The following is a 13102-nucleotide window of genomic DNA, read 5'->3' as shown; positions in this document are numbered from 1 at the left end:
TTGTCCTCAAGGTTCTAGGAAGAAGCGTAAATTATTTTATGTCAAGCACAGGATCATGATAACTGCTTTAAAAATATAAACGTACATTTAAACTTACATTGGCTTATATAAATGGGAGCTACATGAGGAAATATTTATTTATTCTGCATTGAGGGATAAGGTACAATTATGGTTTACAGTCTTAGTTCATGCGAGACTGAAAGCCAGCAGTAATTACAATCTTGCTTCCTGAAAAACCCCATACAGCCTGTAACTGCTAGACTAATTATTTTGGTATCCGCCCCTGGGGCACTGTCTTCTTGCTTCATCAGGCTCCGGTCAGATGGGGTCAGTTACATAAAGTGCAGAATATACACATACAAGGCATCCAGAAATGGTTGTATGCTTCCATTCTAGAAGCAGGTGCTATTCTAAATGTGCAAATTGACAGCTCACATATAGAAGGAACACGTTTTAGTTTCAGTCCCACTGACACATGGATACATAGACACCTATCAAGAGGCAAGAAGACACTTTTGGGACAATTGCAGTTCCCAGTCACTCCTGAGCAACAAAGATAAAGGACAGTGAGACTACCAGCTTGGTAAAACGGAAGGAGACAGTTCTTCAGGCTATTAAAGGTCAGGTCACCCTATTGGCATGCAACTGCATGTTAAGTTCTACCTTTTTGTTTTTAATCTCCCAAATCCTAAGGCTGATTTGGAATCTAGTAAAGTTAGCAGCTGACAAAATGATTTAGAGGATTCCTTAATTTTTTTTTTGAATGTATAAAATTATCAATTTTCCTCCGTAATTTTCCATACATATGGAAATATAACAATATCCTCTCTCTCATATTCACAATGAGCAATTTCAGGGAGGAAAGGATTTGAAGCATAAAAATGGTAATGGGGAAAAGTTAAGTGGTGCTCTTTGCTCACCTGCCTTGGCTATTCTTGTGCATACATTTCCCCTAACAGTGATAGCTTGCATCTTAAAACAGTTAAAATACTATGGAAGTGACATATATGCAGTGCCCAATTTCAGATTTCCTAGATTTTGGTGACTGCTTCATAGATGGACTTAGCGACATAATCCAGGTTCTTTGTGGTCAAGCCACACATGTTGATACGGCCGCTGGCCATCAGGTAGATGTGTTTCTCCTTGATCAGATATTGCACTTGCTTAACTGGAAAGGAAAAAGACAAAATGTCAGGAGTTCTCACCAGAAACCTCAAGCAACTTTTGCTACATTTCATATTTGACTTAGAAGCACCCAAAAGCTAGGATATAAAAGGCAAGCTGACAAGTCCCCCCCCTTTTTTGACCATACTCTATGTACTCTTGACTTGGTCAATGAGAAATAAACATGCAGAGAAAATATAGTCAACCTCCTCCAAGTGAAACATGACCCTATTGTGAACTTTTTTCAAAATGAACTTTTTTCAAAATGGATGACATGACCAGACTAATAGTAGGGGTAGAAGCATGACAAGTCATGGTAAAAATATAAAACCTGCCGACCCTTCAAATTAAGCCTGGTTGAGAAACTGATGTCTCAGGGAGAGTCCCTTGTTCCAGAAGGACTGGAAATCCTTTCCAAAGCCTTCGTTTTTAAGAGCAACAAGGTCAATAGAGGGATGTTCTGAATCACTTGCTCATTCTTTATATTTTCCCAGGACGCAGCACCGCTCCCATGTTCCTTAAGGTCACCGTTAAATGCCTATATGCAGTTGTTCCTCTTGACACCATCCCATCCACTCGCCCCATTGTACTCACTGTTGAGGCCAGTAAAGCTAAACATGCCAATCTGCTCTGTAATGTGACGCCAAGTGCCTGGCGTGCTCAGAGCCTCAAGCCGAGACCGGAGTTCTGCCCGCATCTGCAGGACCCGATCTGCCATTGTCTTCACATTGTCCTTCCTGCCACAGAACGTAAATGACAAAAACGACTTGAGGTTTCATGGCTACTTTTTGTCACGTCGTTCTTACCGCTCAGCAGACAAGTACCGCTCTGTTCTTACCACTCAGCAAAAAGCTCTGGTGTGGTGAGCGTTTCAGCCACAATTCGTGCTCCCTGAGAGGGTGGGTTAGACCAAGTAGTACGGACAATCTTTTCCATCTGTGACAGGGCCCGCTTCATGTTATCCCCATCCTTGGCCACAACGGACAGGTTTCCCACGCGCTCATCTGAGGAAAAAGGAAGAGTACAACCATGAACTGAGAAACCAGCCCTGCTCTTCCCATATCAGTAGCTCTGTATAACCACCTGCGTTCCAAAGGAATTGCCCCCAAATGGCTCATAGTTTAATGTAACATAAAAATACAAAAGGGGGGGGGGGCACCCAAAATCTGCCAGTTAAGTATCAGATCCCATAAATACTCACTGTACAAGCCAAAGTTTTTTGAGAAGGATTGGGCACAGAAGAGTTCAAATCCCTCCGATACAAAGAAGCGTACAGCCCAAGCATCTCTATCCAGGGAACCCGAGGCGAAGCCTTGGTAGGCAGAGTCAAAGAATGGGAACAGGAACCGGCGCTGTAAGAGTGGAACAGTGAGAGGTGTTAGCTTCAGGCCTGCTCCGTAGTATCTTCAATTGCCTCCTGGGAAATGAATGTTCACATACTAGCTCTTTGTACTGGGATTCCTTTGCGTCAAGAAGTTAAATGCATGACAATATTTTTGGAACATAAAATGCATCTTATGTTCTAATAGTAGCAGAGGAGTCAGTACCTTCATAACAGCAGCAATTTGTTTCCACTGCTCCTGAGTGGGGTCTGTGCCAGTGGGATTATGAGCGCAAGCATGGAGGATGAAGATGGAAAACTCTGGAGCACTCTGGATAAAGAAAGCAAAAGAACTGGAGTTAGCTAAAGATGCTGAAAGTCAAGCATAAATACTGTAGGTTTCCATGTAATCTTGCCGGTAGTATAGCAATACTAACATCTTTCTCATAAGTGGGAAATCTACTAACGCTTATAAAATTCAGATGATTATTAAGGATTAGGGCCCAAGAAAAACCAAAATGTATTTTAGCATTTCCCTGCATCAAAATTATTCAGTCCTTTTTTCTTCAGAATTCTGAAATTTACCATAGATTTTTGGGGGATGATTGATTGGGAGCATGAACAAATATAGTTTAAAAAATGCTTCAAAAGTACTATGCACATACAGGTTCTGCTTCCAGCACTTGGAATTCTTACTCGTAGAAGAGAATCCTGAGTGGAATGAAGCAAGTAAAAGATGACCGTCTGTCTGGCAATTGTTCCATTATGTGATTCTGAAATAATTCAGTGTAATGATGCTGCACTAACCTTTAGAATGTGCAGCTACTACAAATGATCTGCACAGGAAGGTGCTCTATGCCATACTCATTGCCCAGCCTTATCTGGTGTTCTTTTCATATCGCTATCTAATTGCCCGCAACCTATAGGATATCTGACGCACCTCCAAATCAGAAAGGAATCCTTGAATGTCCAGACCCCTATTTGCCGCATCCCAGTAGCGATAGTTCCGAATGTCCTTGAAGCCAGCATCCATAAAGACAGCTTTATGGTTTTCTGTGGAAAAAGAAGGTTCAACCTAAGGTTGCCTTATGTGGTCTATATTAAGACCGTAGTGAAGCATCCGGATACATCACTTTGGAGAAATCAGGATTTTTTTTTTCTTTTTGCTCCACCCCAGATAAAAAATATTAGCAGCTCTCTGCACTTACCCCAGGAAGGATCAGAAATATAGATAGGGGTAGCTGTGTTGTTGGTTCCATTATACCACCGTCTCAAAAACTCTGCTCCAATACGGAGAGCTCCAGTGCCCCCCAAGGATTGGACACCTCCCACCTGGAATAGAGGGAAAGATATATTGAGTTGTAAGATGACCGTTCCTTCCTTTCAAATTGGCATCCAAATTGCCATAAAAGATCTGATACAATCAGCTCTCTGCTCTCCCCAAATGGTTCCATCCAATCAAATTGCACAAATTCTACTTCAAATAGGAGGAACAATATAACACACTAGTCTGTCCATCCTTCTTAGCCCCAAATGTTTCTGTCTCTTCAACTTCTTGACTAAATGATTCATAGCAAAAAGGTGAAACTACTTGCTTCAACATAGTGCCTTTCTCCAGTGGTGGGATTCAAGTAATTTAACAACCGGTTCTCTGCCCTAACGATTTCTTCCAACAACCACTTTACCAAAATGCTCAGAAAATTAACAACCAGTACTCTCAAAGTGGTGCGAACTGACTGAATCCCAAAGCTGCCTTTCTCTCAAAAATGTGTTTGTAGAATTTATTCTCTAAGATCAATAGAATCATTTCATTTAAAAAATATATTGTTATTTCCTTTTTGTTTGGCAGCTGTATGATGATATTCAGTTGTAAAAAATGTAGCTGGCCAGGTAGTTGATGAACCAACATTTCACAGACCTTTAAGAGGCCAACAATGATTGGCAACAAAAGTTTCTTTTCCAGCCTCACGCTTACCCTGTTCTCTTTGATGGCTGGGCTATCCTCTCCTAGTGCAATTCGTGAGGAATTGGCACGGAAATCCGGCAAACCCAGAATAGGTAGATATTCATGATTCAAATTGGTATTCTTGGCAATCATCATTTCCACTTTCCGGACAACTGGCAATACCCATGGCTGTCCTTCATTTGTGCGATAAGCTGAAGGAGAGAATAGAATTACCTTAACAAATACAAGGAATAATAATAATAATAATAATGGTGGGGGTGAGAGAGAATGCAAGGCACCCTTGTTGTAGATTGTTGGTTTTCACTTTAAACCTTTGAAGAATGCAAGACTAATAACATTGCAGGAACAGTTCCACACTATTTGGAGAGACATTAAAAATATTTTTTTAATTTAAATTAAATTAAAATTTTAATCTTCATGAAGACAATTGAATTGTTAGTTTGACTGTTATAAATAAGAGATCTGGTGGAGCTCTAAAGTTTATAACTGAATAGGAGCTTTGGGGGAAAAAACTGTAAGTCAGAAAGAAATGTCTTGATTGTTACAAACAGATTTAAATCATGAGGGTGCACAATGGAGCAAGTAACAACAGTTGAGAAATATTTGAAACATTAGTACAAAGAGAATTAAAGAATTTCCTTTAAAGCAGAAAATTTTTGGAATGACTTTTTGGCTATTTTACTGTGTAATGATCAACAAAAGGATGAAAGAACATGTGTATGTTCAATGCAGGGGCAAAAATTACTATTTAACAAAGAACTGACCTGCCCATTCAACTTGGACTTTATTTTCTGGTGCAAAGACTCCTTTCTTGTTTCTGCAAGACTCAGGCAGTAATCTCTTAAGGCCCTGCAGTTTGGCTCAACTAATATTTGGACATCGGTCCAAATCTTTGACAGCCGCACCCCAGTTAGAATATCTGGCACTAGAACTCCACATACCATACTATACCATAACCATAGATACCAAAACCTATTCCTCTTTTCCCTTTGCTGGATATTTGTCTGTACCCAGGGAATTCAAAAAGGCTCCATAACATTGCTGATTAAACATGAGTAGCAGTGCGGAATCATAAAGGATTCCTGCAAATTTCAGGCTAGAGCTCTAGCATGATCACATCTGTATTTAAATCATCTCAAAAGCATAAGTAACACCGTAATCAAAATTCCGTATCTTTCATGATTAACTATAAAGACCCACTTCCAAGTGGCACAGCCAAAATATATCCCTGACAATAAGTGGAATTAAAAACATCAATAGAACAAAGAAATTTGCATGGAAGATCATGCCAAAATGCATTGGTTTTCATCATTAAGAGTCATGGAACTGTGTCTTGAGAATTAGTGCAGGCATTGGGTAGACTCTAATTTTGGATGTCCTTTATAAAGCAAAGGACACTAATACTGCCCTCTGTGATCACAGCTTGTTATAAAAGTCTTTGGGCAGATCAGACCAGTCATTACATATTCTGCAGGATCCTTTAACTCTAATCAGTGCTTAATACTTCTTAATCAAATACTTCTCTGCTAATATTTGTCAGGAAATCCAAGATAAATGAAGTCAAAGAAAAGTATGGCACAACAAAGAATGGAAATTACTCTAATCCTCATGAGTCATCAGTTTAAGTACTTTGGCTTCTAATTATCTGGATCAATAATTACCTAGCTCCAGTAAACTACAGCTAGAGCCAGTTAGGTATAGGAACTGAGGCACCTTAACTGGCCCTGTCTTAGATAGAAAAACAGTGTAGTGGAGTGATATTGGGCCAGTCACTCTCTGTCTCTGTCTCTCTGTCTCTCTCTCTCTCCATTGGCATTGCTCATCAGAAGGTCACAAAGAGGGATCACGTGATCCTGGGACAATGCACCCGTCATAAATATGAGTCAGTCGCCAAGAGTCTGAATTTTGATCACATGACCATGGCGATGCTGCAATGGTCGTTAACTGTGCAAAATGGTTGTAAGTGTGCAAAATGGTCATGTCATTTTTTTCAGTGCCGTTGTAACTTTGAACTAAATGAACTGTTCCAAGTCGAGTCACTAAATGAACTGTTCCAAGTCGAGGACTACCTGTATTCTATTACTGTACTACTACTTATTTTTCACACAGAAGAGGAATATATCTGCACATGAAAAATCAAGTGCTTCAGGTCACAAAGGGGGGGGAATTGTCAACCCAACATCAATGCCTGTTGGGTGTAAAGAACCAGCTGGAGGGAGTTTACCCGTCGTCTCCTCTTAAGGCACACTTTCACTCGGGGCTGAGCTTCCAGAAATGCGGCTGCTAAGAGCGCATCGCCTATATCGGCTGTCTGCTTCATTACAACCGATCGGGAATCCGGAGATTTCCCAGGGCTCCGCGAGGGAACCGAGCCCCGTGGCCGCCTAAAGTGGAAAACGCGACTGGAGGGCAGAAGAGAGGCGGGCGTGCTCTTCTCCTCCCCGCCTTCGCTCTCTCACCTCCCACTCCGAGGTTGACCTTGCGAGGATCCTCGTCAGCGCGGAAATCTTCCGTGAGCTGGAAAACCGCCACCGGGGCGGCTTGGGGAACAGCGGCAAAGACAGATCCTGCTACAGGAGCCATGGCGGAGGGGGTCCCAAGCAGCAGCAGCACCGGCACCACCACCAGCTGCGGCTCCCAACAGTGCAAATCCGCTGCCCGCCTGGAGGAGACTTTCACCTTCACCGGCGGAGGCGGAGAGGGCCGCCCGCCAATCCGTACCTGCCTTGCTCCTCCACCTTGGCAGGCAAGGGCAGGCGCTGACCAATCAGGCCGCGGCTCTCGAGGGCCGGGGTGGGCCGAGCCTGCTCAGCGAATGGCCCGCCACTTCAGTCTGCCGGACGTCTCCGCGAATCCAATGTTGCAAAGAATTGGAAGTGGGAAGGGCAGCCAATCGGCGTCTCCTAAATTGTATAAAAGGAATGATTACGCAACCGTGGGCGGGCGAGGCTGGGTTGCGTTGCGCTGCCTATTGGCGGGCCGGGTGAACGGGAGTGACCCGGATGATGGGCTTGGAGGGCCGTTAGTGGGGTTCCTGTGGAGAGAAAGGGGGAGGCCCATTTCCATCAGGAGGTCCTCCGAGAGATGGGCGCTAGCTGCCGCTTCTCTCCGGAGAAGAGAACTTTCGTGAGGGAAACGGGGCCAAGGTCACTCAAAAATGCTTTCTTAAGAAAAGGCAACTGGACTGATTTTTTTTCCCCTTGAGGAAGAAGAACAAAACGTTTCGTTTCTCATCCAGGTTCACTTCTGACTATCTGAGCAGAAGGCACAAAATAGGTTGCAACTCAACTGTCAGTGCCAGCAGTCCTCGCAAGGCCGTGGAGTCCAAGCCTTGTCATGTTTCCGTTTCAAACACATCCATCTCAGCCTATTACAGTGTTTCTCAAACTTGGCCTAAAATTGCTGAGTTTGAGAACCTCTGCATCTAACAGAACAATCTTGGAAATCATAACCCAAATGTCCATTGAAACAAAATAGTCTTTAACAGCTCCCTAGAAAATAAACAAAGTGCCAGTTGAACCTCCAAGCAAGTGTTTCAAGGCAAGGGGGCATCCAATGAAAGGACTGCTTTTGGGATTACATTCTCTTGTGAAGTTAACATCATCTGCATTCCTTGTCTGGACCCTTGGCCAGATGGCAGATTATACTACAAAGAGCTATGAAGTTCTTCAAATGTAATCCCAGATAATTTAATAAAATATTACCCAAATCATCCACGTAGCATCCAAACTTAAATGAACATAAATTATTTTATCTGCAAAGAAGCATGTCCCAGCAACCTGAGGAGCATTGACATCAATTCTTTCCCTGCAGAGCAAGTCACTCTGAACAGGGTCACCAGAAAAGAATCCTTCAAATGAATTAAGTGTAGAGAAATAAGCATCCTCTGCTGTTTTTAATCACCACAGCGCAGGTCTGAACATGGGCTTGTACTTGAGCTTTGTTGTATTCATTCTTCACCTTTTATCTTTGTTGCTCTAGGCATCTCTTCAATTGTTCGATGTCCTGGAGCTCACTGTCAAGCCAAGGGGTACCCTGCCACTGCAAGAGGCTTTTCAAGAGCAATTTTGTCTAAAGTACTAACCATTGACACATTGCAGACAGTGACCAAGCACAGGAGAGTTTGGCCCATCAAGTCCCCAATGTGCCCATAAATCTCCTGGATTCATCATATGCAAGGGACTTGCCATGGTCCTAACTGGTCTGCCATGCTTATGGAAGTCAAGGATGCTAATAATGTGACATTTTCCTGGAATGATCTGACCATGTCATAAGTAATGTCCTATGTCATCTATCCAAAGAAATACAGATCTAATAAGTAACCACCTACATGGCTTGAGGCTGAGAAAACCTAAAACTACCAGTAGCTGATGACTGCAATAGAGATAATGTAATCCTGAACACATCTGATTTCCATTCCCAGGATATAACAATTGAACTTCCCCATATTATAAGACTGGATCAACTCAGATTGGAACTGCCTTTTCCCTGATTTCAGTACTATGGATGCCAGAGAACATGGAACGATATGGCTTTCAGACTCCCAAGCTTATAGCCTACTCCAGCCAAGTCTCTTCACCTCCAGGTACCCTTTAGGACAGAAATAGTTGTGTATGTATTCTAAGACTGAGATGGCTGTAATCTTATACAGGGCTTCTATACTTAACAATTTCTGTGCTTTCAGGTCTTGCCTGTTCCTCCCTAGATCACTTCATCACTTATCTTGTCCCTCATAGTCCAGTGTTGGCTATTTCATTATGGCTTAGTGATGGGACTGGACAATGTACCAGGCTATATGCTGCTCATCAGCCTGTTTTTTTTTAAACTAGCCCTCAGATATTATGCTGAAAGCAAACTGTTGAATACCGGCAGTGTAATTTTATCTGGAAAAGCAACAAATTAAAGAAAATAACCAATTTTTATAACATTTTTAAAAAGCCTCCTTAACTCTCACCACTGGTGGTGAAAAAGGACTGAAACCATCTACTTCTCTTCCTATCATATATCATATCATATAGTATAGCCTTTATTGCACAAAATAAATACAATGAAATTGGTTTTAGCCTCACTGGTGCAATCCATGACAACAAATACAAACAACATAAATAGTATAAGGAATAATCCCAATGCAAGTAATTAGGGGAAGAGAAAAAGAAAGAAAGAAAAACTAGTGATACATTTCCATATGTGCATGGAGTGATTGTGGTTGTATTTAAGAGTCTGACAGCCCAAGGATAAAACTTTTTAAAACCTATTTGTTTGGCTGGCTATGCTTTGATGTCTTCTGCCCGATAATAGAAGTGCAGAGACACTGACCAGGGTGTGAATCATCTGAGTATCTTCCTTAGTCTGCTAAAGCAGCGAGGCCTGGCAATGTCATCCAGTGGTGTTAGAGGGCAACCAATGGTTACTTGTGCCAAATTGATCACTCTCTGTAGTGCCTTCCTGTCCGCAGCTGTTAAACCAGTGTACCATACTATGCAATATGTGATAACACTTTCTACTGTGGACCGATAGAAAGAGGTCATCAAACGTTGTTCCACCTGATTTTTTTGCAGGACTCTAAGGAAATGAAGTCTCTGTTGGACCTTGCCAATCACCAGGGATGTGTTGTTTTTCCAGGTGAGATCTTGACTAATAAGCACTCCCAAGAATTTAAAATAATTTAAAAGAGGAAACCTTCTCCACACAGCCCCTGTTATACAGTGGGACAGGTTCCTCTCTGTGCTTCTGGAAATCTAGCACCATCTCCTTTGTCTTACTAGTATTTAGATGTAAGTTGTTTTTTGAGCACCATGTGGATATCTTCTGGACTTCTTCCCGGTCTGCTGATTCATCCCCCCCAGTTATGAGACCCAGCACCATTATGTCATCTGCAAACTTTATTATGATGTTGGATGGATCAGAGGATATGAAGTCATGTGTATACAGCAAGTACAGGTAGGGGCTGAGCACACAGCCCTGAGGGGAGCCTGTGCTGAGCTTCAGCATGGAAGATGTAAAGGACCTAACCCTTACTGTTTATGGATGATCTGTCAGGAAGTCTTTGATCCATTCACAAGTGAGGAGAGGAAAATTCAGATCGGTCAGCTTTTTAATGAGAATGCCTGGTAAGATGGTGTTAAAGGCCAAGCTATAGTCTATAAAAAGCATTCTGAGATAATTCCCAGATTTTTCAAGGTGGCTCTGTACAATATGTAGAGCAGTGGCGATAGTGTCCCCTGTCAACCTGTTGCTTCTATAAGCAAACTGATGTTGATCGAAATTTGGTGGAAGACAGGTCCTGAGGTGTTGTAGGACCCGTCTCTCAAAGCACTATAGACGTCAATGCAATGGGTCTATAGTCATTCAGGCTATTTATGGCTGCTTTCTTTGGACCTGAGATAATTGTGGCTACTTTCAAGCATGATGGGACTCTAGCCAGTTGCAGGGAGATGTTAAAAATCCTTGTCAGGACCCCTGTTAATAGGTCAGCACAGGTTTTTACCACTTTCCCCAACACCCCGTCTGGACCTACAGCGTTGTTGGGATTTACAGCCTTCAGCACAGCTCTCACTTGATGTTCATCCAGGGTGAGTGGCTGGAGGTCAGAGGGCCTTTGGTCTAGAGCAACAGAGACTGGTCTTTTGACCTCAAAGCGGGAGAAGAAGCTGTTTAACTCCTCAACCAGCAGAGCATTAGCATTGGTTATTTTTTTCCTATTGCCCTTGTAGTTGGTTATGTGTTGTAGTCCCTGTCACACCTGTCTTGAGTTATTATCTTCCAGATGTTTCTCTACCTTTTATTTGTATTTCTGTTTAGCCGCCTTAATGCCTCTTCTCAAGTTTGCCCTGGCCTCATTGTATTTGTCTTCGTTTCTTGCCTTGAAGGTGGAGTTTTGGACTCTCAGAAGTTATTATACCTCTGCTGACATCCAGGGTTTACGATTACTGTAAACTCTGATGCGCTTATTCACTGTTACGTTGTCTGTGCATGTTTTAATGTATGAGAGTACAGCGTTAGTGAACTCTTGCAGCTCCAAAGGTTCAAATATACTCCACACGGTAGTCTCAAAGCAATCCTGCAACTGGCAGAGTGCTCCCTCCGGCAAGATTTTGACAGTTTTCCTGACTGGCCATATTCTTTTCCTAAGGGGGATATACTTTGGGCACAGTAGCAGAGAGATGTGTTCAGAGGTACCCAGATGGGAGAGGGAGATTGCTCTATATGCCTGTCTTAAGTTTGAGTACATATGGTCTAGAGTGTTCTTACCTCTGGTGGTACACTGCACATGTTGCACAAACTTAGGGAGAACACACTTTAGACAGGCTTGATTAAAATCCCGAGCCATGACTTCCTGGTTGTTCCTGGTGCCGACGGCAGGCTTTCCTTGAGCCTGTCAGATCAAGAGACAGTTAGAGGTGTTTTTTTACGATCTTTAACACCTCGGACACTCTTAAATTCTTGGAATTTATGAGGGAGAGATTCAGCTGCTGGGTTGAGCCCTCGTGTACCCTCCAGGAGGATTTATAGCCTCTGGAGTCCGACGAGGTTTGCCCCCCTTCGCAGTTGTTGTTTTCTCCTGCCTTTTTGATAACCTCTGCTAATTAGCAGAGCCAGTCGCCGGGAGCAGCCTTATTATCTTAACATCTCAACATCTCAAGAAGGAAGCAAGACTTTTGCAAGTATTTTAAGTCTTAATTGGGGAAAAAAAATCTCTTTAAAAAGAACGCTACTGCTGAGTTCGAGAGGTGTGGGCTTAGAACAAAGGATTCAAAATGGCGTTGATTTATAGCTGAAAACCTACAGAAAACGAAAGCTAATTACTTGCTGATAGCCAGGGCAGTAAAGGCGGAACGGCTGAAATAACTATTAACAATCTCTAAGCCAGTTTACTTTAAAGCTAGTTTATACAATCTGATCTACTTGGAGGAGTATTTTGTGAGAAAGTTGGGACGAAGTGTGTTTTGTTAATTATGGCAACGGAACAAAACGTGGCTTCTCCAGGTGCTACAATAAATCTCCAGGATTTGAAGGACTTCATAGGTAAAGAAATTGCTTTTATAGGTAAAGAAATTAATGAGGTTAAAGAAATGGTTCAGGATACCATAAAAAAGCACGACCAGCTCGATAAAAATTTACACGTCATAACCACAAGTCTGTCAGAAATTGTTCTTAAGGTGGACAGAAAGGTTGAGCAACTGGCTTTGGATTTGGAAACCAAAACAAAAGAAACGGATCTAAAATTTGTTGAAATTGAGGGGAATATGCAAAGGATGGATAATGAGATTATTATGATGCAATTCAGATCTATGGAGTACGCTGTTAGACTGAGGGGTATAAGAGAAAATCCTAGAGAGGACTTAAGAAAAGTTTGTGCTGATGCTTTGGCCATGTTATTAAAGGTGGATTCTTGTGAGATTTCTGCTAAGATGGATAAAACCTACAGAGTAAATTCACGTATAGCATCACAAAGGCAACTACCAAGAGATGTTGTGCTATACTTTACTGAGAGAAATTTCAGAAATGACATTTTGCAAAAGTCTTATTATTCCTGCCTTCAAATAGATGGGAACATGATTGGAGTTTTTAAAGAGCTCCCTCCAGCGATGTTAAAGGTTAGAAGGGATTTTGGATTTTTGGTAGCGGAACTGAAGAAGAGAGAGATACAG

At 42.2% G+C, this 13102-nt stretch overlaps 1 protein-coding gene across 1 annotated transcript; it reads right to left on the bottom strand.

The window, feature by feature from the left end:
• Positions 1-123: 123 nt before the first annotated feature.
• GOT1 (glutamic-oxaloacetic transaminase 1) lies at positions 124-7189 on the bottom strand. Its single transcript, XM_081955186.1, has 9 exons — positions 6911-7189; positions 4461-4642; positions 3694-3817; positions 3426-3538; positions 2712-2816; positions 2366-2516; positions 2003-2168; positions 1759-1901; positions 124-1168 (listed from the first exon to the last, which is right to left on the bottom strand). The coding sequence occupies exons 1-9, from the start codon at positions 7032-7034 to the stop codon at positions 1032-1034; spliced, it is 1245 nt and encodes a 414-aa protein (XP_081811312.1). The 5' UTR covers positions 7035-7189; the 3' UTR covers positions 124-1031.
• Positions 7190-13102: the final 5913 nt, after the last annotated feature.

This window comes from Natrix helvetica (genome assembly GCF_964273705.1).
Source record: "Natrix helvetica genome assembly, chromosome: 5".
NCBI classification, from domain to species: Eukaryota; Metazoa; Chordata; class Lepidosauria; order Squamata; family Natricidae; genus Natrix; species Natrix helvetica.
Note: the sequence above shows the minus strand (reverse complement) of the source record. Positions and strands in the feature narration are given on the sequence as shown.

What these genes read in the sequence shown, in the direction of transcription:
- GOT1 (XM_081955186.1), bottom strand. Translation starts at nt 7,034, where the DNA reads ATGGCTCCTGTAGCAGGATCTGTCTTTGCCGCTGTTCCCCAAGCCGCC. An exon ending in GGTCAACCTCGGAGTGGGAG is followed by an intron (nt 4,643 to 6,910) that starts GTGAGAGAGCGA and finishes TCTCTCCTTCAG; the next exon opens with CTTATCGCACAAATGAAGGA. An exon ending in TAGCTTTACTGGCCTCAACA is followed by an intron (nt 1,169 to 1,758) that starts GTGAGTACAATG and finishes TTTCCTTTCCAG; the next exon opens with TTAAGCAAGTGCAATATCTG.